The following is a 22,696-nucleotide window of genomic DNA, read 5'->3' on the forward strand; positions in this document are numbered from 1 at the left end:
TAAGCAATACGCTTGCAACATCTGGTCAAAACATGGATATTCAATAGGAACGTCTCCAAAAACACAACGGCACAGCATCGAATCTCAATCCGCAGAGCCGTGCAAAACTTTGGTATATAGCTGTTACCTAATTCCTGACGAACCAGGTGCTTTTTCCACTGCGCAGACTGCCCGCAGCAGATTTTTATGCATGAACTAGCATGAACAACAAAACAGTTCTTGACAAAAGTAGCACTCGGATAAAAGGACACAAGAGCTAGGGAAGCTTGAAGCCTGTATTTTGCTTTCTGGAAGGAATGTGACAGAACCAGGGACCTTTTGCTAATGCGGGTATGTCAACAAAACCGGGACGCAGCCCCTCGTGACATTGCATTTAGAGTGAGCCTCCTGCCACCTCGGGACCCTCTTTCGTTGTCAGCACCCACCGTTGGCCCCAAAGCCCCTCTCATTCACAGCCCTCCCCTTCATTCCCGAGCCACGGTCCCCTGTTAAGCAGTAAACATTGCTCAAACGCCCATCCCTTCCCCGACAGGTATTACAGAAGGAAAGCAATCCAATTTGGGGCATTTTGGTGTGTTGCTTGCGTGCCATTCTGCCCGACTTTTCAAAGTCGATCACGTGGATTGAATCCAGGTTTCGGATGTTCTCCTCTGGAAGCCAACCGATGGGTTTGGTTCCCCCAACATGTGCTCTGCCGGCTGCACGAACAGCTTGAGAACACCGTCCAGGAACAACCTTCCCCAACAACACGGAGAGGCAGCCAGTATTCGTACCGCAGCTCTCGCAGCCCCAAACAGACCGGGGGAGCCAATTTGGGCAGCAGTGCGAAATCTCCAGCACGTGTTGACATCGTAGGCCACGAGGTGTTCTCTTTTTCCATCTTCCAGTTCCTGCCAGGCCCGCCGCAAATAAAACCATCATTTCCTGCCAGTTCTGAGCCAGCGTGGCGATGGCACCGCTCACTACGTGGACGAGCATAACCTTTAGTGGGCAAACAAACTTACAAGCACATATCTGGGTCTTCTTTAAAATCCCATTCAATTCTTTAATGGACTCTGTTTATTTCCTTCTCTGCAACCGAGACATTTAATTGTGCTGAGGAAGTTGGTCAATAATTACAGCATCTCATTAATACCAGTTACAATGTCATAAATATACCCACACAGGCAATTACTGCTCTATGGAATTAGATCAGAGATTCCTTTCCATCTGCGTTGGTCGCTTAACTCAGACGATGCAGCGACTGATGGATAACGTACTTAAACGGGAGGTCAACGGGAGAAATAGGCTTCTAATATTAAACAACCATATCTTCATAAAACTTTGTTTTATAACAAAATATCTTATTAAACACAACTTTTCCTATGCGTATCTATGTATATATCATACAGAAGTGTTGGCTTAAGAGTTCGGCTATAAGGCAGCAAATGCCTTTCACTGCCCAAATGGAAAATACATCTTCAGTAAAGCTCTAGCTTATAAAAGCGTCATCTTATGTTACACTGCCGCCATCTCCCCGCTCGTTTATTTTACGGGTACACGGCTCCGCAGCTACGGGCTGTGGCCTCTATGCTACCTACGGCAGCTCTTGCTCCATCTCCTATTGCTCGTCTCAACGGTGCCAGGAAATTGATGGTTTTGGCTGGGGGATGAGGCACAAGTAATTAATTTTCTTAAATCCTTCCCATTTTTAATCATTACTGTGGATGCAGAACTACTCCCCTCTCAACGGTCCCTACATCCTGAACCTGAAGGTTATGTGATAATGATTTATCCCCATTCTACCCCACCCCACAAACTAGGTAAAATATTAAGAGAAATACACAGCTCCGAGACTATAAAGGAGCTCAGTGGCATGGACAAAAGCATCTCGGGAAAGAAAGTGCACGTGGGGACAGGAAGCATTTCAAAATCAAGGTCAGAAGTTCGTGTGTAACAAGAGCCCTCACTGCACAGCTTCAAAAACTTTTATGCAGTTCTTATAACTAGGCAACGTGAAGAGTCTTCAACTCGTCAGGATGACAGAGGAACGAGGGAGGACGCAGTCGAGTGAAACGGCTGTCTGATTTACAAGAGATATCAAGGAGTGAGGGTTACATCGCACGGGAAAGGGAATCTGCTCTGCAGTAGGAACAGGGGGCTAATTCAAGCAGCAGCACACAACGCCTACGAGGTGCATGTGGGGGAGGCTGACAGAGTGAACACCTGCTTTACAATAAACGTGACTATAGGTGCTTTTGGACTCACCGTCTAAGAAACCGATCCGAGTCAACACATTCTGCTAGTTTGGACCCTAAAGAGGGACCCCCACAGCCAGGAGTCCCCAGGGAAAGTGCCAGGTTTCATTTCTGGTGCAACATCAACAAACAAACTTCAACTCTAGCCTTGCTCTCTCCCAGGAGAGCAATTTTAGCCATTCCACTTTCAGTACAAACTGGTGCAAGGTTAAGTGCTTACTGGAAGATCTTTCAGCATCTTGGGGATGTTTCCTAGCCAACTGGGGAATGTGCCCTTCACCACCTTTCTGACCTGTTACCCTAGAAGCATCTCCAACGAACGCAATGCCAATCCACCACCTTCCAAAATTCACTTTCCAAATGACACGGCTGGGCTGCCTTTGCCCCCAGGCTGCCAGCGCTACAGGTTGCAAACACTATGTGCCATGGTTACAGAAAGCAAACCTTCTTCTCAACACTCAGAATAGGACGGCCGGGATATAAAGCATGCGTTTTCAACATAAATCATTTCTTTCTAACAGGGTCTCCTTCTTTCCCCCACCTTGCACACTCATAGCAAGCAGTGGAGCTAAGTGGACGTGCTGAATACCTGAGCTCTGATTCAAACTGAATACTGTTTTAGATCTTTTCAGGGAACTTGAGCGTGACAAAAGGTTAAGAGACAGCACCCAGAAAGAAAATAAAATTCTTCAACTTGCTCAAGCTGCAGTTGAATAGCTCGGCCAAAAAAAAATTAAGTCTTCTTTTAGAAAAAGAAAAAATAAACAGGTCAAGTTCTGCACCGAGCTACCCTCACCCTTACGGGCCCTAGCATTCTTTAGCTTGAGCAACTGACCATTCATGCCAGATCACGAGTATACCGGAGCATCAAAGAAACCTTCAAGGTATTGCACACACTGAAACACACGCACGGAAGTCAATTGTCACCTCAAGGTCACCTGCAGTGGATGGCGGGCATGGTTCTCAGATCAGGGCGCTCTCTCTGGGCTAAGACATTACCTGCTATAGAAACACAACCAAACCTCAACCAACCGACTGAAATAAAAACCTTGCAAAAAACTCCTTAAATGCATGTGTGTGGGCGTGTGGGGTGCGTGCGTGCACATACACGCACGCACAAGGTCAAAAGAGGCTATTTCATTCTGGGCTCCACATAAATTTTATCCCCATCCCGAATGCCGTAGGAATGCAGCGCTCGTGAGCTGTATTTCATCTCCTCGGGACCAAAGGGAGCTTCCTGGTCCAAGTAGAAGAGCAGCATGTTGCTTGTTGACAACTGCACCACAGTTTTTAAGTGCTTCTTCAATTCTGCCACAGTCTGATCGAGACGGATCGACATCTCTTCTACTTTGTCCTGGAAGTGCACCTCTACCTTCACACTGCTCTGCGGCCGAAGATCCACGACTGCCAAGGGCTCCAGCTTTCCGTACTTTGTGACCAGCTCGTGATACCTGAGAAAAAAAAAAAGAAACAAGTCCAGAACTGTACAGTCCCTCATATACATAGTCCCTCTGATACTTTAGGGAGCAGTATTTTCATCACATGAACCAACGTTCATCCCTGTTCAAGTCAGACAACCTAGACAGACACCCATTAGGAATAAATCTGGCTTGGTAGGAGCCTGTTTCCTCTTCAGCTAGCACGACACTTCACAGAGCACACAGTATTTCTCAAGCAAGACGCTGAACAGGAGAAAATACAAAGCAGAAAGCCCATCCAGTCCAGTCACTGTCTCGCAGTCCCCAGGTGCGCTGCAGCACCAAGCGAGACACTCAAGCTGACTGGTCTCAAAATAGTTCTATAAGGAAAACTTAACAGCAATGCTCCCTGCTGGGCTCCTACAGTTTCGGACACACCAACCGTGACTACAGTGGGATTGGCAAGGACGAGAGGACGCAACACTCGCAAGACTCTGCATGTCCTGCTGCAGTGAAAACATTTCCCTAAGGGGTGCCATAACCAAGCGAGCGGTACCACAAGTGACACAGCCCTCAGCTGAGATTCCCAGGACCTGTGGCTTCATGGCCCGACCTGATAGTCAGAAATTCCTGCCATTTTCCAAGAGGACAGCTAGGTCCCAAACGTTACACTCCACTGAGTATGGGAACAACAAGATTGCTGGATAAAGGTGAGCCACTGCAACGTTTGGAAGCTGATGGGGAACAAATAGGGGACTTTTTGCCAACTGGTCTTTCAAGTGTGCTCTGAAATGACACGGGAATTTTACTGGCAGAGCTGCAATGGCTCCAAGGTCCAGCCCGGGGAGCCATCCCCCTGAATGGAAAGCCCCTCTCATCCTCCTGCTGCCTTCAGCAGGTAAAGCTCCCTTCGGGGATGCAGCATCTCTCCTGCCTGGCTGGGAAAAGGGCAAAAAGGCAACACAACCCACAATGTAATTGAAATGACAAAGACCGAGAGCTACAGAGAAAGATAACGTTTCAGAGGCCCTCCACTACATGCCGTACAGAAAGCTTTTTGTTCCCGACCTGAGCCTGAGCCGAATGTGATCGGTGCTGTGTCACTGCCCCTGTCAAGAGATGACGGGACCTGGCAGGACGGGTGACCCCAGGGAGTCCTGCTCAAGGCAGGAATGTTCCTGCAGAACAGCAGCCCCTCTGTCTGCTGGGGAGTGAGGTAAGGGCCTCGAGGCACTACGATTTCCCTCGTCTCACAGCCACACCAAGCCTCCACCGGGGCTGAGTGTCTGAACGCAGGCTGCTGCCCTGCTCTCACAGTCACCTGGCTGATAGGATCAGGCTGATTTAGAAGAGCCATTAGTGCAGAGAGGAGAACGCACTCCCCGTACTTTACCTGCTGGCTATGCCCACAGTGAGCACAAGCACTGGCTGATGTGTCACCAAGGGGAAGGACTTCATCGCGGTGCTGCTTCTGCCACCTCCAGAAGGACGCAGCCAGCAGCAACAGCCGACAGGAGATGGGGAAGGGAGCAAGCCTCCCCTTGCTGCCCTCAGCCTGTTTTGGGATGTCCCTGAAACTCTCACCGACTCCACATGTTGTGAACTGGCAACAATTTCTCACGTGCTGACTGTAGTGCTGCTGCAATTCGTGCGTTATCCGAAACAGCAGCTGCACGGCGAGGCAGGGACAGTGAGTCTGCAGGACTGCAAGGGCTCACTGCTGTAAGGGCTCTAAGTTCCCAGCAATTCCCTGAAACACAGGCTAAAAGTAAACGAGGCTGATGGTGGGGAGAATAGAGAGAGATACAAACCTCCAGCAGTCTGAGAGGGAGAAGGATGGGCTACGATTACATAAACCTGTGCTGTAAATATGCAGAGGACCAGGCAAAGTTGTCTGCTATTTTCTCACATCGAGGAAAAGCAGAGCAAGCTTTGCAGCCTGCTCCTTGTCCACTAACTGCAGTCTGTAAAGAAAGTTGGGAGTCTGAAAGACTGGAACCCCTCAAATCAATAAGACAAAGGCACGCTGCTCATTTGGTTCCCTCGTACCCTGGTAATAGGCACCCTGGAGACTTCTGTAATCACCCTCGCAGCCTGACAGACACTGGCTGCCAGAGAAGAGGATGCTGGAGAACTGAGCCTGACTAAAAGTGCCTCTGATATTCTGCAGATAAACAGCGGACCAGACACGCCGAGGGCTCATTAAAAGCCCACAGACACAAAGACGTCACTCAAGAAGCCGGCCAATATCGGATTGTAGGCTCAGCACTCCTCCCTAACCCACGTCACCCAGAGAGAATTATTCCTGCCCATCTCACTCTTTTTCCCCGATCCCTTTGAGCTGTAGCCCATGAAAAGACGCAACCCGACCAGGGAGGTTTGCCGTGACAGAGCACACTGTTTGTTTGTCGCACGTTATGCCTCGATAGTCTTGAGGGGGGCTGCTTCACTTACGCGTTTTCCAAGCATCAGTGTGTCGCCTTCCTCCGCTTGAGGCAGCACTGCAATGCAGATGCCGTGCTCCCAGCAGCAACGTGCGTGTGTCCTGATTCGATTCTAATTACAAACCACCTTGAGAGACCACACTACAGCTGGAGCAAAGCGGAGGAAGCTTTAGCAAAACACATGCACGTGCAAAATCCCGCTGCCAGCTTGCTGGTCCTGTTAGGGCTGCTGTGCACGGGGCCAGGAACTGAACCCGGCCCTCGGCACTGGGGACACTCTCAGCCATCTGCAGCCTCATTAGAAAATACTCCGTAGCAGCACATAATTCCTCCAGAAGAGAATAACCCCCTTCAGTGGCCGCACAAGTCTCTTGGATACGCTGCACAGTTGAAGGGATTCAGACAAAGAGGCCATTGACTGAGAAAAGGACAGTAACAGTGCTTAAAGGTTAAGGAATCAGAGGCAGAAGTAATTCTTCTGTATCTTACTATAAGAGCATACAGCTTGTTGGTCAAGATCAGCCCAGCTTCATGGGATGGGTGAGATATTACTGATTTCTTACCTGGCCACACTGTGCTAAGCACCCAGCTGTGCGTGGTACTGGGTAACTACACGGGCACACACAGCCCATGGGCACACACAGCCCATCCTTCTCCACAATATATTGCTCCTGGACATGCAAGGCACCCGTCACTGCAATGCCTAGAGACAAAAGCCCAGAGCAACAAGCAGGCACACAATCCAAGCCTACCAGCTATGTATTTACCTTCCCTCTCCTGCTCAAACCCTTCCTTGTGAGCTCAGGGCAGCACGCCCGTCCCACCAGGATCAAAGGGCTGCTTGCTCTTTAGTTTCTCTCCTGGTCTGTAACTGAAAACACCAGCACGAGGTGCTGCTTTGCCTTCCCCCAGCTGCCTTTCCAAGTCACCCGGAGCCCTGTCTGCCAAAGAGCGGGGCTCAGCTGCAGCCATCGGGCTCGCCTGCCCGGCTTTCTCTCCTCCTGGAGCCATGAACACTGAGACATAAACCATTTTTCTTAGAAATAAGATGTTACTGAAAAGAATCCATTCTAGTAACAGTGCCACGAGCTCACAGTCCTTGCCTCCCCTTCCCCTCCCTCTCCCCAGCATTTTCTGCCTGTGCTGCTATCCCTTCCAACCGTTGTTTCATTTTTTTCCGCTTCAAGAGCTTCTAAAATTACAAGCCAGGACTTGTCCTCAGAACAAGGCCCAGGAGGGATCTCCAGCTGTCTTGTCTCCCTGACTACATTAGTACCCTTCGCCTCAGAACTGACCCCAGTACGCCTTCAGCAAATACTACAGTTGCTGGACCTGTTAGTATTCGTACAGACCGTCGTGCCCTCAATTCCCCATCCCAGCCTTCTGATGCCCTCGCTGTACTGGCAGGTCACATACACAGCTCTTCTGAAAAACAAGAGGCAGTTTTACCTAGGAGTTAAGCTAAGAGAAACACCGACTGACCAGCGTAAACACCAAACACACTCTGGTCCCATCTTTGCCATCCCTACCCAGCCACACCTTTAAACTTCTCCTCCTCACTTCGTACCTACCTCTGTCTGTCCCCTGCCAGCTCACGCACACGCACCCACACTCTTGTCCTGCCCTCTTTCTGTAAAGAAAGGGCTCTGAAGCTTCACTGTTCGAAAAGTACATGGGGGTCCTAGGGCAAAAGGCACATGAAGGCAGTGGCTTTTCACTCCACGATCCTTCCTCAGCCCATTAAGAAGCAGTAAGTAGATGCTGGTGCAGATACTGCCTGAACAGCAGCTGTCAAAGTTCATTAGTTTACTAAGATTAACAGGTCACTGGGCATACTTTTTGGCAAGGAAAAACCATCAGACTTGTGATTTGCAAGCTTCAAAGTGAGGGGACAGCTTCCCATTGCCAGCCTTATTCCACACACCAGATGGTCAAGAGAATTACATGCCCTGGCCTGGCACCGGAGAGCATGATCTGAACTGGCTTTTGGGGACTCCCAAACACAGGTGGGTTATGAAGCTAGCCACTGGGAGGCCAGGAAGTAATGAAGATCATGAAGTGAACAGTCATGTTGTTTAATGGCACTTGATGTGGACACTTTAAGACTGAATTTCACGCAGAAGTGATTCTACAAGTCATCAGACAACACTCTAATGTCACGGCATTAACTAAAACAGAAGGAGGGCAAGACAGGAAGGGTGTGAGAGATGCTTTTTTCATGGACCAGCTAGCCCAGATTTCCCATATAACATCAACTGCTTGGTCACCTTCCCTTTTGCCTCGCTGCCTTTTCTCCCCCGTTCTCCATTCCAAGACAACGAATTCGTACCTGAATGGGACTTCCTCCTCTGGGAACTCCATGTAATATCGGATAAAGAATCGCTCCGAGTCCTCTCGCTCCCCATCTGCAACAATGCTCCCATTGAGCTTGACGATAGACGGCAACCTGCTTGCAGACACCGAGAAATACAGTCAGAAAGATGGGAAACCCAGACAGGGTGACCAACAGGACAGTCTCCCCCAAAAGCTATGTGCTGCAATGTTAACATCAGGAGAATCCTGCCACGTAGCCTTGTCTCCCTCGAGACGGAGAGAGGGTGAATCCCATGCAGCTTCCAAGCACGTCCAGAACCAAGCATTACCGTTTCCATTTCACCACATGAATGTATGATGTGTACATGTATGCATGAGAGTCAAAACCTTTTCTGGGAAGTTGAGAAGTTACGCTACGTATTTCCATTCCTCTCTTTCTTTCTGAAACAGCACAAAACAGCTCCAGTATTTCTGAGTGGTGATTTCATACAAAAGCCCATCTCCTAACAGCCTCTTCCTCCAATTAGCAGCTCCCAGCCACTCATTGTCATGAAACACGTCTTGGAGCGGAATAAACAAACAACAGACCTGGCTATTAGCAGCTTCCTGCGTTCCTCGGTGGTGTAGGACTGCAGCAAAGGAATTCCTAGTAATTTCACTTCCTCGAGCTTGGGAAAAGAATTTAACTTGTCGATGTCTTCCCAGCAATGCAGACCTGCTTGGAAGAGAAGATTTGCTTAAACACTCAGAGGTAATGAATTATGTATCCGAGACTATCAGACACAAACAAACAACATATGTTACAGGCAATTGTCAACTGAAGTTTCTTTGAGAAGTCAGGTTTTCAGTTTGTCATGAGCAAAAAGAGCTCCTTCATTTGCTTGCAAGATGCAGTAGTTTAAATTCTATCATGCTGCTGTATAAGCCTGGATAGATGATCTGTATGGATGACTTGGGAGCTTAGCTTTTACACACCATCCAGCTTCATCCATACAGTAAAGAAAATGCCAAAAAAGAGCCACTCAACCTTTTGGCTAAAAAAAAAAAAAAAAAAGCAGAGGTCTCATTTAAGAAGCTTGTCAGAAAATGCTAAACTCAAGCCCAAACCGAGCATCACAGAGCAGCTCAGAAGAAGGAGCTCTTCTCAGAGCAGAAACAAAATTCTTATCAGCCACAGAGCTCTTGTAGGTGGGACAAAGCCACTGCAGAGAAATGGCCGCATCTGAAGGAGAAACTGATGTCACCAACAGGAAAATCTCCTCATCCCTTTGTGACCCTGTTCTGCTACAACGTCAGTAAAAAAAAAAACCATTATCGTTAGCTCATTCCTGATCTCCACTAAGCTAAAAGGGTCTGCTAAGAGGTGCCAGTTTCAAGAGGGCATATCCTTTTGTGTTTCAGATGACAGAATTTTGGAGTGCTGCAGCTTTCTGTAAGAAAATGCACACACAGGCAGAAATAACAAATACTCAATCAGCATCTGTACCAATGTCCTTTATGCTATTTCAAGGAGCGAAGAATAACAAAAGGGAGGTGTCCAAAAGCAAACGCATCGATACTTGGTGCACTAAGTTGTTTTGTAGCACGTTCACATCCACTAACTTGCCATCTGATGTCTTTCTGATCACCGTTAAATGTTTTCATTCAGTTACTTAGGTTGCTTCCTTGGTTGCTGAGACAATTTTAAAACGATTGCTGCTCAGGACCTCTCTGTACTCCAGATTATTCTCTGCTTTGTTGTTTCTGGTCTCTACTCAACTTACAGTTCCCAAACCACCAAAATGCAATGCAGAACCCCGAGTTCTTAAAGACCTGGCATCAAAATTGCAAAACTACTTATCATGGGAGCACTTGCTCCTCAGTGACACGGTGCTTTCAAATCCAGCTTAACAAGCTTTTCTTCCTTTGGTTAGCTTTAAGCCTTTTCTATATGGATTCTTTGATGCTTACATTGCAGAGCACGCTAACAAAGTACTTTCTACCTAGGTGAACACTTAACTGTCAGTTGCACTGCATATAAAGCTGTAGAGAACAAAAGGTGATGATGCATTCAGTACTTCTGCAGCAGAACTTGTGGCGTACGTGCCATCTCACAAGTGTATCACAGCCCTGATGCAGCTTCCCCTGTCCAAGCACAGGGTGCACTGCCCAATACACCAATTCCTTATTCTCTTTCTGGAGTATCAGCTGGAAAATCTGTGGGGCTGAAGTGTCAAGTAACCTCGAGCACAACTTGTGGTGAGCTTCCAATAACTGAGCATGGCTGATGGACAGCTTTGGCTGATGTACGCTTGGTCCTTACGTGTCACATACCTACACGTGTGCTCATTTCACCCAAGATAAAACACGGATTGAACGGCAAATGGGATTCTCTCATCCACTGCGCTGTCGGGCACTAATTTATCATTCCTCCAGCCAGAATCTCCTGGGGCAGGGACAGGAAATGGAAGGAAACTACTAACGAAAAAAGCCTTTTGCCAGCTCAATTTGAATAACTACCAGCCCACCTTGCTCTGACTCATCATTTAGGTAATGACTAACTACCAAAAGCAGCAGGTAAAGCCACCAGAAATGAGCAAATGGATTTCTTGCTCGTTTTCCTTTCCTAACGCTGCATTCCTCAGGTCAGTACACTTCAGTGCATCTGCCAGGGCAGACCGGGCCGAAGGTAACCGTGTATTTTCATCTCGGCTACAGCAACAGACCCATGCACTTCAATCAGCACCGACTGTGTTTTTCACCTACTTGGGAGGAAATATCCTGATCCGCCATCACTTCCACCGAGAACAAAAAGCATACTGGCTCAAGGTACTCACCCGATTTGTGCAAATTGATGGATCGCAAGTTGGGGAACAGCCTCGCTAGGGAATCTTCCGTCTCTTCAATGGTCGTGAGGTTGTTGTTAGCCAGAATAAGTGTGTCCAGTGATGGAAACATAATCCCCAATTTTCGAATTTCAGTCCAGTCTTGAAGATTATTGTCAGTTATGTGGAGTAATTTGAGAGACTGACAGCAAACCGGAGAACAAGACACTGTTTCATAGTCATTAAGGCACAGGAAGAGCTCCTCCAAGCTGCAAAGGGGAAGAAGGATCATATCACCATCTCAGCATACCTTCTGAAATGATTATCATCTCAGGTAGAGGGACATGCACGTGTGATTTTAACACAACTTTCTTTAATGGCTCCTATGTGACCTGAAAACTCGGGGCAGAGAGTACCTCTGAGCCCTCCAAATGGAGCATTTCAACTACATCTCTGTTCTGCTCCTATCTGTAAGCTTCCTCCGCAGACGAAAAATAGCTCTACGTGTCCCCCTGGCCCACCAGATACTTTTATTGGTATTATTTGTGTAACAGATTGTTTGGGAGAGTGTTCCACATTTGTGCCCAACAAGCCACCAACCTAGCTCCATTAGTGATTGGTACCTACACTCAGTGCTCACCACTTAATTTTAAAAGGTGCTTTTATACTGTATAGCTGATCCTGTGTCCCCACATCACTGGTTTTGCCAAAGACTCCCATTTAAGAAAGAAAAAATAGGTCCCACTAACTTTTCAGACAACTAAACTGACTCCCCTAATCCCAGTTAAGCATATGCTGGTCACGGGGGATGTACTGCTGCCATCATCTCCCCTTACAAAGCTGTAAGAAGAGGAATCTGATATCAAGCTAAAGCCACCGAGGACGTCTGGCGAAGCTGACTGCCATTGCTAAGGTGGACTGTCGCCAAACCACAGAAACGAACACATTTGCACAGCAAAGCACGATGAAATATTACTTGACAAGTGGCCAGACCCTTGGATTTCCATCCCATTCAAAAGCTATTAGTACAGGTACGCGCTGTGCCATTCAGTCGGCAGTGACTCACAAGCAAGCGTGGCGCCTCCCCCATTGTCGGCATCATTAGCGATCTCTCAACACCAGTCTTTAGGTTTGGAGGAGAAGCCTTGGTGGGCTTTGCACCACCGCGCAAGTTCAGCTTTTATGACACTGGCCTGTTCCCAAGTTCCCAAAGAAATTCTGTTTTCATTAGCGATCACGCCTGCTTCCCCACGCCCCTCTCCACATGATTTGATAAAACAGCCTCGACCCGCGTGCAGTGAGTGCCCCTTTCCAGGCCCAGCTCCCCGTGCTTACTCTGGTAATTCCTGCAGGATTGTGTGGACTGTTTCCCAGGAAGCTTTGCTGTTGTTGAGCACAAGTTTGCGAACACCAGCGAAAGACCCAGCACACCTTCTCTCTAAAACGGACAAACTGAGAGGGTTGGAACTCAAGTTTAGAAACTCCAAGTGGGGAACGTTGGACACAATTTTACTGACCTAAGTGGGGAGGGAAGAAAAAAAAAAAAAGAGAAAGAAAGAAATGCGTATCAGGCAGTAATCGGACCTCGAGCAATAATATCCCATTTCCAAAAGGAGACCCTCTGGAATGACCACGAGTCAAGGAAATTATATGGGGGGGGGGTGGGGGGCGGGAATAAGGCTTTTGGACAACTACCTGCAATTCATACTCCAGCTATTCACTGATCTAGATTGATTGTTTAATTGCTCATTCACCTCAACAGTTCATTTAATTACACTCTCTGAGCAGCTTGATAAGAGAAAGCAAGTCTCTTGGGAGAGGTCATAAAATCCACCTGAGCACCACGCTCGAGCAGCAGCACACAACAGGAGCCAGCAGCTCAGGAAGCTGCCGCACCCCTCTTTTGGCAGGGTGGCCACGGGCACATCCCTTGAGTTTGTAGCCGTCGCTAATCACTTTTTCACTTTCCACTCACCTTTCCACTGCTCCCCACTAGCCACAGCTCTCACTGTTTTGCCCACTGCGAGAGATGGAAGCTCATTGTACACACACGATGAATTCCTTATTTGATCCCATTACCCTGAAAACAGCAGCTTTCTTACAATCAATCCAAACGTTAGGTACCAATGCTTGGGGCTACTTTCTGCGTGTAACAGCCGTGTACCTGAGGGCACGGTAGCAGAGAGGTAAGGAAGAAAGATGCAGAAAAGGAAAAACCAGAGGCAGTGAGGTACGGAGCTGGAATGCAGGATACATAATGGATCGTGTGATAGGGACGGGTGCTGACCTAGATACTGCCAATACCCAGAAAGATACCAGAAGAGGTTATTTAAATGATCAATTTGTGGCCACCTAAAAATGATTCAATGACCAGAACGGCCAGGCAGCACCAATTTGTAAAGAACACATCACGTCAATCTAATTTTCCTCCTCGGCTGGGTAACTGATTCAGTGACAAGTCACCTAATGGAACGACAGCGTCTGCTGCCCTCTGCATGCCCGTCACATAGGCAAACTGGGGACTTACAGCCCCTGGAATATCACTCTCAGTTACGAGTTCAATACAGAACTAGCAGACATACCGAGGGCATTCTCTAGCAGAATACTGCTCATTATGTTGTCAGTTGGCAGAACAATTGAACGCTATGTGTTTTCTTAATCTGTGGATGATGCTAAGGTGGGAGGGCTCCTGTCACGTTGCAGTACAAGACCAGAGGCCAAAGCAAAGCCTCCTGAAAGCCAGAAGATTGAAGTGCAGTTCAAGGACAGTCAGAGTTGGGAAAAGGCATCCACTGAGAAAACACTTAGGGGTCACAAAACACCTGGCTAGAGAGCTCCACTCCACAAAGTGATTGGGATGGGAGGAGATTTGGGAAGACCGTGACACGCAGGCATACAATAGGGCCCAGAAGCTAGCAAAGAATAGTTGTCTCTTGCAAAGCTTTAATTCATGCATTACGTACGTGATGCTGGAGGCAATTACCCTGCCTAGCTTTGCAGTAATGAAGCCTTAGCTCAGGTGAGGTCATGCTTTGGGCTCTATGCTTTAATAACAAAGTAGACAAACTGGAAGGACATCACAGCAAGAAAAACAATACAGGATTTAGAAAGAAATGGCCTGAAAACAAAGGAAGGACTAACTGGATTTTTTTCAATGTTATCCTACAATTGGAAAAGGAGACAGGAAAGCGTTTATACCCTTTGTGGGTATAAAGGGCTGTCAAGAAGGGAACACCGTCAAATGCTCCTCCGTGTCTGCTGAGCACAGGGCAGCGAGCGATTGTCTTAATTTGCAGCATGGGAGACTTAAGTTACGTGGTTTGGACTACGAAGCTATTAGCTAAGCATGGGAACAGGCTACCTGGGGGTCTGGAATCCCTATCACCAGCAGTTTTCAAGAGCCACTTAGATATTTATCTGCTGGAGACAGGTTAAGAAAACCTAATCCCGTCTCAGAGGAAGGGGCCAAAGAACATGGAGAACCTTTCATTTCCTGCTTTTCCGCAGTTCATGCAGAAACCATCAACTTGTGCTGTCCAGGGACAGCCTAAAGAGTGAACAAACAGCAGGGTGCGAGGCATGCAGCTTGTGTGTGACCCCAGCTGCTCACCGGACACAAGGCCAGCCACACCAAGGGTGAGAGGCAGAACAGGGAGCAGGGAAGCAGCACCTCGTTGCTGTGGGAGGCTTTTGGGGGTCACAGTAAAACAAGTCAGGAGACACCAGCCTTATCACACAGCCTAACCTCACTGCCTGTAGTTTTGGCACAAGGTAACAGGGACATAAAACTATTACAGTGTCTGAAGGAGGGCAGCAAAGATGGTGAAGGGCCTAGAGGGCAAGGTGAGCAGCTGAGGTCCCTTGTGTTGTTCAGCCCAGAGCCCAGGCCGAGGGGAGGCCTCATGGCGGCCTGCAGCTCCCTCACGAGGGGAGCGGAGGGGCAGGTGCTGAGCTCTGCTCCCTGGGAACAGCGACAGGACCTGAGGGAACGGCATGGAGCTGGGACAGGGGAGGGTCAGGCTGGGTGTTAGGGAAAGGTTCTGCACCCAGAGGTGGTCAGGCACTGGGACAGGCTCCCAGGGCAGTGGGCATGGCCTCAAGCCTGACGGAGCTCAAGAAGCATTTGGACAAGGCTCTCAGACACATGGTCTGATTTTTGGGTGGTCCTGTGTGGAGCCAGGAGTAGGACTTAGTGATCCCCGTGGGTTCCTTCCACATCAGGATATTCTACAATTCTACCCCAATTCTGGCAACCTCTGTGTCAGAGCAGCAACATTTCCGCAGACTGTGTTTGCTACCCATTTAAAGACACAGGAGCTTAACAGGACAGAAACTTGTGATACTTTACACTGCTCGTCCTTTTTTTCCCCATTTCTCATTTTTTTCTATTGTCCTTTTTTCTATTTTTTCTTTTTTTTTTCCTATTCTTTATTTTAAAGGATAAACACTGACGCAGAAGCAGAATGTAAGCCAATAAGGAACAACAGACTGCGATTATTTTACTCATGTTACATTGCATTTATCAAGCATATTCCAGCCAAGCACTTCAGAGCATTTTAATACAGCATTTAGCATTAATTAATGAGGCTTCATAAATGTCCTTTGATATAAATGTTATTAAACCTGTTTTGCAGATGCCAAAGCAAAAGAGGAGAGAGAAGAAATAAATACCTTGCCCAGCATCATAGAATCAGTGGCAAAGCTGGGAACCAACTCCCATTCCTCAGATCTCCTTGGTTCTTACTCTGTTAAAAACCCGCACTGCTCATTAACCTCTTGACTTTTGAAATGCCAGCTCCAGTGCTTTGCACGATAAAAAATATATATTTGTCACCCACAGGCCAAGATCGTAAGTCATGAGGCAAATGGAGTCAAGTGCCCAAATGGATTAAATTCATCAAGTTTATGGCTCTGTAGTTGTCAAAGTAAATAAGCATCATCTTCATAGATGATAGAAAGAACCCACAAAATAAACAGAAATTTAACTCCTTTATATGAATGAAGTACTCCTATAACCTGTGATGCATTTGCTGTCATAACAGTAGTTATCAAAGCTATTCAGAAAGACGCACATGTAACCATTTTACCTCATGCCAGTCTTCCAGTTTATTGTCAGAAAGATCTAGTTCAGACACATGAGCACAGAAGGCGGCGATTTCGTTCTCATCTCCTGCACAGGTGATGCCACAGCTGTTCAGTACTAGCACGCTTGGAAGGTTGAGACGATCTGAAAGAGGGTAGAAGAAAAGATGCCCTATGGTCAGCATCACATTTCTTAGTTACTGATCACAACACCTTCACCTCAACAAGTGCAACCGAGATAAGTGTGAAATTCAGCAAACCAAAGGATCCATCAGAAATTCCACAATTTACATACATTTAAGAGAAATTGGGATAAATACGGATGTTATGACAAGTGGCTGACATAAACCAGGAAGCCTTCTTGCATCTAAACACGCCATACCACCAGCAGGACTGATGCTCTTCAGTTACTACACGCATTTCTGTCCACAGCAGAGCAGCAGTGACAGGCCAGTCCTTTGTAGTTTACAGTCAGCCTCGTATCAGTTCTCGCCAGAACTTATGCTCTTCCTCAGGCACCTGCTGCTGCAGATAGGATACAGAACTAGCCGGACTGTTAGCTGCACGGGGTCAGATTTCCTTATCCTCCTGTACTTAGCCCACTTTGGGCAAGGATATATTTAAACATTTCTTTTTTAAGCTCTTCCTTTTCAACTATCTAGAAGAGCCTGGAAAAGCTTAGGTCTCTGCTCTGCCTTTTACGTTTCTGCTTCAGTTTCACTTTAGTCTCTCCTCATGCAGGTAAACATTCTTAGAGTTATTTCGCAGACAAGGACTTAGAGCACAGTCACGGCTTGATTTGCTGAGGCCAAACCATGACAAACTAAAAAGGTATGGATTTGTCACAGGAAACCATGTCAACCCAAGAAATCCAAATTCAGGCAATGCAAGTCATCAGGTTTACTCTCTTTCACATACAGTACAGCGCTCTCATCTCTGTTGAGTATCAAAATCTGCTAAAATTTAACAACAAGCTTTCTCCTAAAAAGATGGCCCTTTTTCTCTCCCTTTAATACTTGACAGCTACATGAACAGAAAGGGACTCTAAGAACAGACAATAATTGGAGTGATCTGAGTTTTCAGTTTTATTTTGCTCACCGGCATTAGGCTTTTTTAAAAGGAGAGCGTTGTACTTCGGGACCTAGCTGTGATGTACTTGCAGGTCACATCTCAATCACACTTTAAGACTTATAAACATGTGCCTTGTTTTCCCCACCTAAACAACCCAGGTAGGTGTGTGCTGGCACACAGGGGAGAGGGCACTGACTGAATATTCCATCAGGCTGATTTTCTGTTTGTGTTAATCTTGAGTGACATGCTGTACGTTTTATCCTCAGCTGAACTCAGGCCCCTTTTTCTCCTCTGTCAAACTCAGTTACTGTACATTTCACCCAGCTAACTTCCATGGCCAGTTTCCCCTTTGGGGCTGGTTATGATACAAATTGACCTGATGGAAAATTAAACTAGACTTACAACTCAACATGGGCGAGAGGTTAAACAAAGAAGCGGCAGGTTGGTGGCATAAATGGGCATCTCAGAGTCATCTGCACAAACAGAGAACCAAATGCTAACATCAGAGCTGGAGGGAAGACTAAAGGGCGTCAAACTGATCCAGTTCAAAGAACGTGAAATAGCAACATAGATTCTGCAGTCTAGAAGGCTGAAGGACGTACATGAGCAGCACGGCACTTCAGACACACATCTGTCTGAAAGTGCCTTCAGGCAGTATGGTCAGAAGCAAAGGAGAGAGAGGATTTCTCCACTAGGTCAGCAAAAGCAGCCTCAGAGATAAGTTGATGCCTTGAGAAGAGAGCCAAAGCAACCACAAATTCCCTTGAGCCACTTGTCACAGAAACAGTCTTGCTGGATATTCTGCAAATCATCACTTGGCTTGACATAAAATCCAGTCCTGTGTGCACTGGACTCCCTCTGTACCTGCAGACATCAATGCAAGCTGATGGGACTGCGAGATACTGCTAGAATATGGAGTAACCTCACACTTGGATCAAGTTTTTTGCATTTGTTAAGTCATCTCTGCCAAAATGCGTGTTGCTACAGCCGCTAATAAAGCGGTTAATATCACTAGGCTGAAAAAAATGCGCAGCAGGGACTGCCTAGCCCTCAAAACTTGGTGCTACACAAGGCCTTATTTCCATTTTCCATCAAAAAGATTCTGATTCTGCTGTGCTGACAAGGAAGGTGGTAGGACTTCAGGCACCAGATCCACTTTGTCTTTGTTAGAATACAGTCTCTCAGCTCTCTAGTAACAAAGACATTATAATACAGCATGATTTTTTTTTTCAAGGCAATTCAGGGCAATTCTCCTTTCAATATAAGCAACAGCAACTGTGAAACTGATCCCACCTGACACCCCACAGGCTCCTACCTTTCATAGGTGAACCCTGCGGAGTTGCGGGGACATGCACCCCCATCCCAGGACCACGACGATATGGGAAGTTCTCAGGGCTGTATTTCTCACAAAGAACTTGCATGAAACTCCTTCCGCTGGGCTGGTCCATGCTCCTTTCTTGGACTTCTAGTTAAGAGAGAAAACAGTGCACACAAACAGTCAGCAACCGATCATCACCTCCAACAGCGGTCTTTGGGAACACAGGACACAAAGTGACCAGCTGGGTCATCTGTCTTAATTCTTCTCACCTGCGGGTTAGTCTAACAGGCCCCAAATTTAGGATTACAGTGATATGTTACTTGTGGGGGGAGACCAAAAAAAAGAAAAAGCAAAGAAAACATTAAAAAAACAAAAACAAAACTAGAGAGATAACAACAGACCCCAAGCTGCAAAAGATTTTACGTCTGAGTCTCACAAGAGGACTTTGAGATTTTCCTATATATATTCTCAAACGCTTGCAGGATGGCAAGGATGGGGGAAGAGCAAAGAGCTGTATTTTCAGAAAAGAAAATACAAAATACAAAAAGAGTATTTTCATCCCGTCACTTCCCTACTCTCTAACTCAAGCGCATTAGTCAAGATCAGTTTTGGGGATCCTAATTGCTGCGTGCTGAAGTTATGGCTTGATCTTTACACCCTGATGTAAAATGACTCTTTTGTTGACTCGGGCACTAATACTTACCCCCAGCCATTTGCTTTGACTGATTATGATGCACCCTGATTACACCCGAGTGACACAGAGAGGCCTCAGCCCAGAGGCGCCTGCCTTTCAGCTAGGCAGACCAAATGAAGGTGATGGCTTCAGCCGTAGCTTTTTGGATGGGGAAAAAAAGGAAAGAGAAAAAGGATCCACAGCACCTTACTCGTTTATAAAGACACTAGGCAAAGAAGCTTGTGGTTTGTTTTTTTAAAATCAGGCCAATGCAGTAAACAGCCCAGAGCAACAGCCTCTGCTAGCAAGACTTCCATCAGCTGGCCCGCGGGGTGTCATGGAAGTACTCGAGTTTGAGAGTAAAATCACCGAGGATCTCTCAGGGGTCTCATCCTTACTGACAGCAATGCCTCATGCAAACCAAGTCCTGGCCTGAAAAGCAGCAGCATCACTTCTCCTCTGACATTTGCCAAGAACTCCAGTCCTTCTGCCCTGCTTGCAAACCTGGGCTTCTAATTCGAGCACAGCAGCTGTGTCACCCGGGGCTCTCGCGCACACAGGAGCACATCACTTGGCCAGTCCAAAGAGTAAGTTCTGCCAACTCGGTTTTGCAGCTGCTGAATGGATCTTGAAGATAAAGCTGCCCTTCATATCTACGCATGCCACGGAACGGAACAGCACAGGAAAAAGGGCTCGGGATACCAGGGTCTGCTGACCTGCCTAGAAAGATATCGAGCGTCAGCTGGAAGCGTGCTTGGCACAAGGACGCCGCGATGGCTGGCACTCCGTTGTGCCCCAGCAGGAACGAAGCTCATCTGTCCTACTTCCCGGCACGCACTCTGAGCTTGGCATTTTGGATTATTCTGGATAATAAAGGAGGCAAGCTCGTAAAAGAAAGGGAGCCACAGTGTACCCTTATTTCACAGAGGTCTTGCACTCCGAAACCGGGCCTGCTACCTCCCACGGACACGGGGAAGAAACCCACAGCCGCCTGCTCTAACAGCACAGGGCAGAAACTCGCAGGGAACAATTGTGGGTTTCCAACAGCAAACGCTTGGAGCAACGTTTCCACTAAGTACGGCACAACTACATTTTGAGAACACCAGCAAAACTCAGCTCATGTAGGTACGTACATAAACCTGCACCTGCAGGACTCCTGCCAGAAACCCTCACCTTTGTGTGCATGGGGGCCACCACAACTACACTGAAAATGATGTTGGCAACCAACGTTGGATTACAATTTCTGTCTTTTACAACTTTCCCTTACACTTATTACTGGCAATGGCAGCTATAAAATCTTAAACGAAGAAGATTTAGCTAGGGTTCAGGCTCCCCTTGCTGAGACTCACCTGCTTAACAAGCTCTACTTCATTTCTTCCTGATCATACTACATAAAATTCCCCCATCACAAAAGACTTCGATATAATAAGAAGCAAGCTGACAGACATCTCTTATAATGTTTATGTAATATACACAGTTCACATGCTACAAACACAAACTGCAAGAATTAGGCTGACTAATCTAAAAGAAGCACACCTTTTTGAGCCCTCAACAACTTGGCCAACTGACAGCTCAGCCTTACCTTGCTGCTTCCTGCCCCTGGTCAATGTGCAGCTACAACTGAAAATGAAATCCTGAAAGCAAAGTTTGCGTCACGAACAAGGTATTTAACTTCAAGCCACACCACTCGGCATGCGGCAGGCACAATTTGCATGGCCAGCCAAGGCTTTAGGCTCACAGGCCCTCAATCCAGAGTGGTTTTGCAGCTCAGTATTGTAGGACAGACAGCCGCTGCTTTCTAAGCACACATGCAGCCCTCCTGGGCCAAAAATCAGAGAACTCCCCCACGCAAAAAGCTTTCTGTCCTTCACGCAGCTTTTCTATCTCCTCCATTCCTGCTTATCTGCTGAGCAAACATCCAGCTGGGAATTCCACGCGATAAAGTCACTCTGACATCAAACTAGGGGAAAAAAAATAATCACATTTTCAGCTGCAATACGAAAATATTCCAGAACTGAAACAAACCCCAAATGCCAGCCGTGTTTAGCACCTTTGAATTACAAACATTGTCTTTCTCAAGCTTTACTTTTGCAAGTATGCCATTGCCAGGGGACGATAACGTCAGGGGCAGTTATGTTTTCTACTACCCTCCTCGTCAGACTTCGCATTAACCATAATAACCCGTCACACACGTGGCTTCTCTGAATCACTACCATTACTTAAGGGCAACGAACACGCAAGGAAAGCGTGACGCATTCCACACGAATGCTGCCTGCACGAGAGCAGAGCAGTGGAATTTGCAAGGTGCCCATTCCTGAGCGTTGTCCTACTGACGGCGCAAGAACAGCTCCTATCCTAAAATAACCCTGGGTGTTCTAAGTGACAGCAGAGACTGCAAGAGATGTCCTCGGTCTCCAAAAGATGTTGACAAGAAGTCTTTGTTGACTATGTTTAAGCTCAGCTGGAAGGCTGTGGCCCCAGCGACACTGCAAGCATCCGCGAAGAGGAGCACACAGCTGGCGGAGATCCGAGGGCCACCCACCGGGCTGCCGCAACCGGGGGGTGAAGAGAAAGGAGGACACCGGCGATGACACGAGAAATATTTCTGAGGCAGGGCTGGAAGCCAACCAGGAGCACAAGAGCCCCTGGAAGAGAACGATAACGTTAATGGCATTGTCCAGAGCCACGCGGGAGCGGGTTCGTAGGCTCCAGAGCCACCTGGGAGCAGGTCTGTAGGCTCCAGAGCCACCTGAACGCCTCGGGAGCGGGTTTGTGGAAGAGAATATAAACATTTGGTGGAAGCAGCATGGGCTGTAGCCATCCAGGCCGTCCCTGCACGCTGACAGGTCCGTACAGGTGGGATACGAAGCACGGGGAGCGCTCGTCCAGCACCAACACCCCCAGAAGGCAGCCCAAGACTTCATTTTAGCCCAAGCTACCACCCCAAGGCTTTATTTTCGAGGCGCTGTTGGACGGGGACGGCCGCAGGCAGGCAGGGCTGGGGGGGCTCCTGGGCCACCGCAGCGGGGCAGCCGGGCCCCAAAACTGCCAGAAACTGCCCCAAAACGAGCCTCGGCCCCTGCAGCCCCGCAGGAAGCCAAGCCTGGGGGCAAGGACCCCACGGGGGGGGGGGAGGGGGGCTCACCCCGGCCTCCTCCTCCTCCTTCCCCCCCCCCCCCTTTCCTTCTTCCTCCTCCTCCTCTTCCTCCCCCCCCCCCCCCCGCCCGGCCCCGCTCACCCAGGCCCGCCGGCCGCGTCCCGCATCGACCCGGAAGGAGCTCGGCGGCAGCCAAACATCACGTGATAGCGCTTTTCCCCCGGCACGTGACACCGGCC

At 47.9% G+C, this 22,696-nt stretch overlaps 1 protein-coding gene across 4 annotated transcripts; it reads right to left on the bottom strand.

Moving 5' to 3' along the window:
• Positions 1-1,019: 1,019 nt before the first annotated feature.
• Positions 1,020-22,696, bottom strand: TBCEL (tubulin folding cofactor E like). Of its 4 annotated transcripts, none has more exons than XM_050715022.1 (9): positions 22,599-22,638; positions 20,943-21,320; positions 18,685-18,834; positions 16,304-16,443; positions 12,552-12,733; positions 11,229-11,485; positions 9,001-9,127; positions 8,429-8,545; positions 1,020-3,688 (listed from the first exon to the last, which is right to left on the bottom strand). In XM_050715022.1, the coding sequence occupies exons 3-9, from the start codon at positions 18,815-18,817 to the stop codon at positions 3,370-3,372; spliced, it is 1,275 nt and encodes a 424-aa protein (XP_050570979.1). In that variant the 5' UTR covers positions 18,818-18,834; positions 20,943-21,320; positions 22,599-22,638; the 3' UTR covers positions 1,020-3,369. The 4 variants fall into 4 exon arrangements, with proteins under 4 accessions (XP_050570979.1, XP_050570980.1, XP_035411657.1 ...); XM_050715023.1 differs by lacking the exon at positions 20,943-21,320 and adding an exon at positions 17,772-17,842 and having other exon boundaries at positions 18,663-18,834; positions 22,599-22,630; XM_035555764.2 differs by lacking the exon at positions 20,943-21,320 and having other exon boundaries at positions 22,599-22,696.

The sequence above is a fragment of the Cygnus atratus genome, chromosome 22, assembly GCF_013377495.2.
Source record: "Cygnus atratus isolate AKBS03 ecotype Queensland, Australia chromosome 22, CAtr_DNAZoo_HiC_assembly, whole genome shotgun sequence".
Taxonomy (NCBI): Eukaryota; Metazoa; Chordata; class Aves; order Anseriformes; family Anatidae; genus Cygnus; species Cygnus atratus.

Coding starts and splice junctions, on each gene's coding strand:
- TBCEL (XM_035555764.2), bottom strand. CDS start 18,817: ATGGACCAGCCCAGCGGAAGGAGTTTCATGCAAGTTCTTTGTGAGAAA. Junction 11,486..12,551: donor ATCCTGCAGGAATTACCAGA/GTAAGCACGGGG, acceptor TCCCCTTTGCAG/CTTGGAGGAGCTCTTCCTGT. Junction 9,128..11,228: donor CATCAATTTGCACAAATCGG/GTGAGTACCTTG, acceptor TCTTCCAAGCAG/GTCTGCATTGCTGGGAAGAC.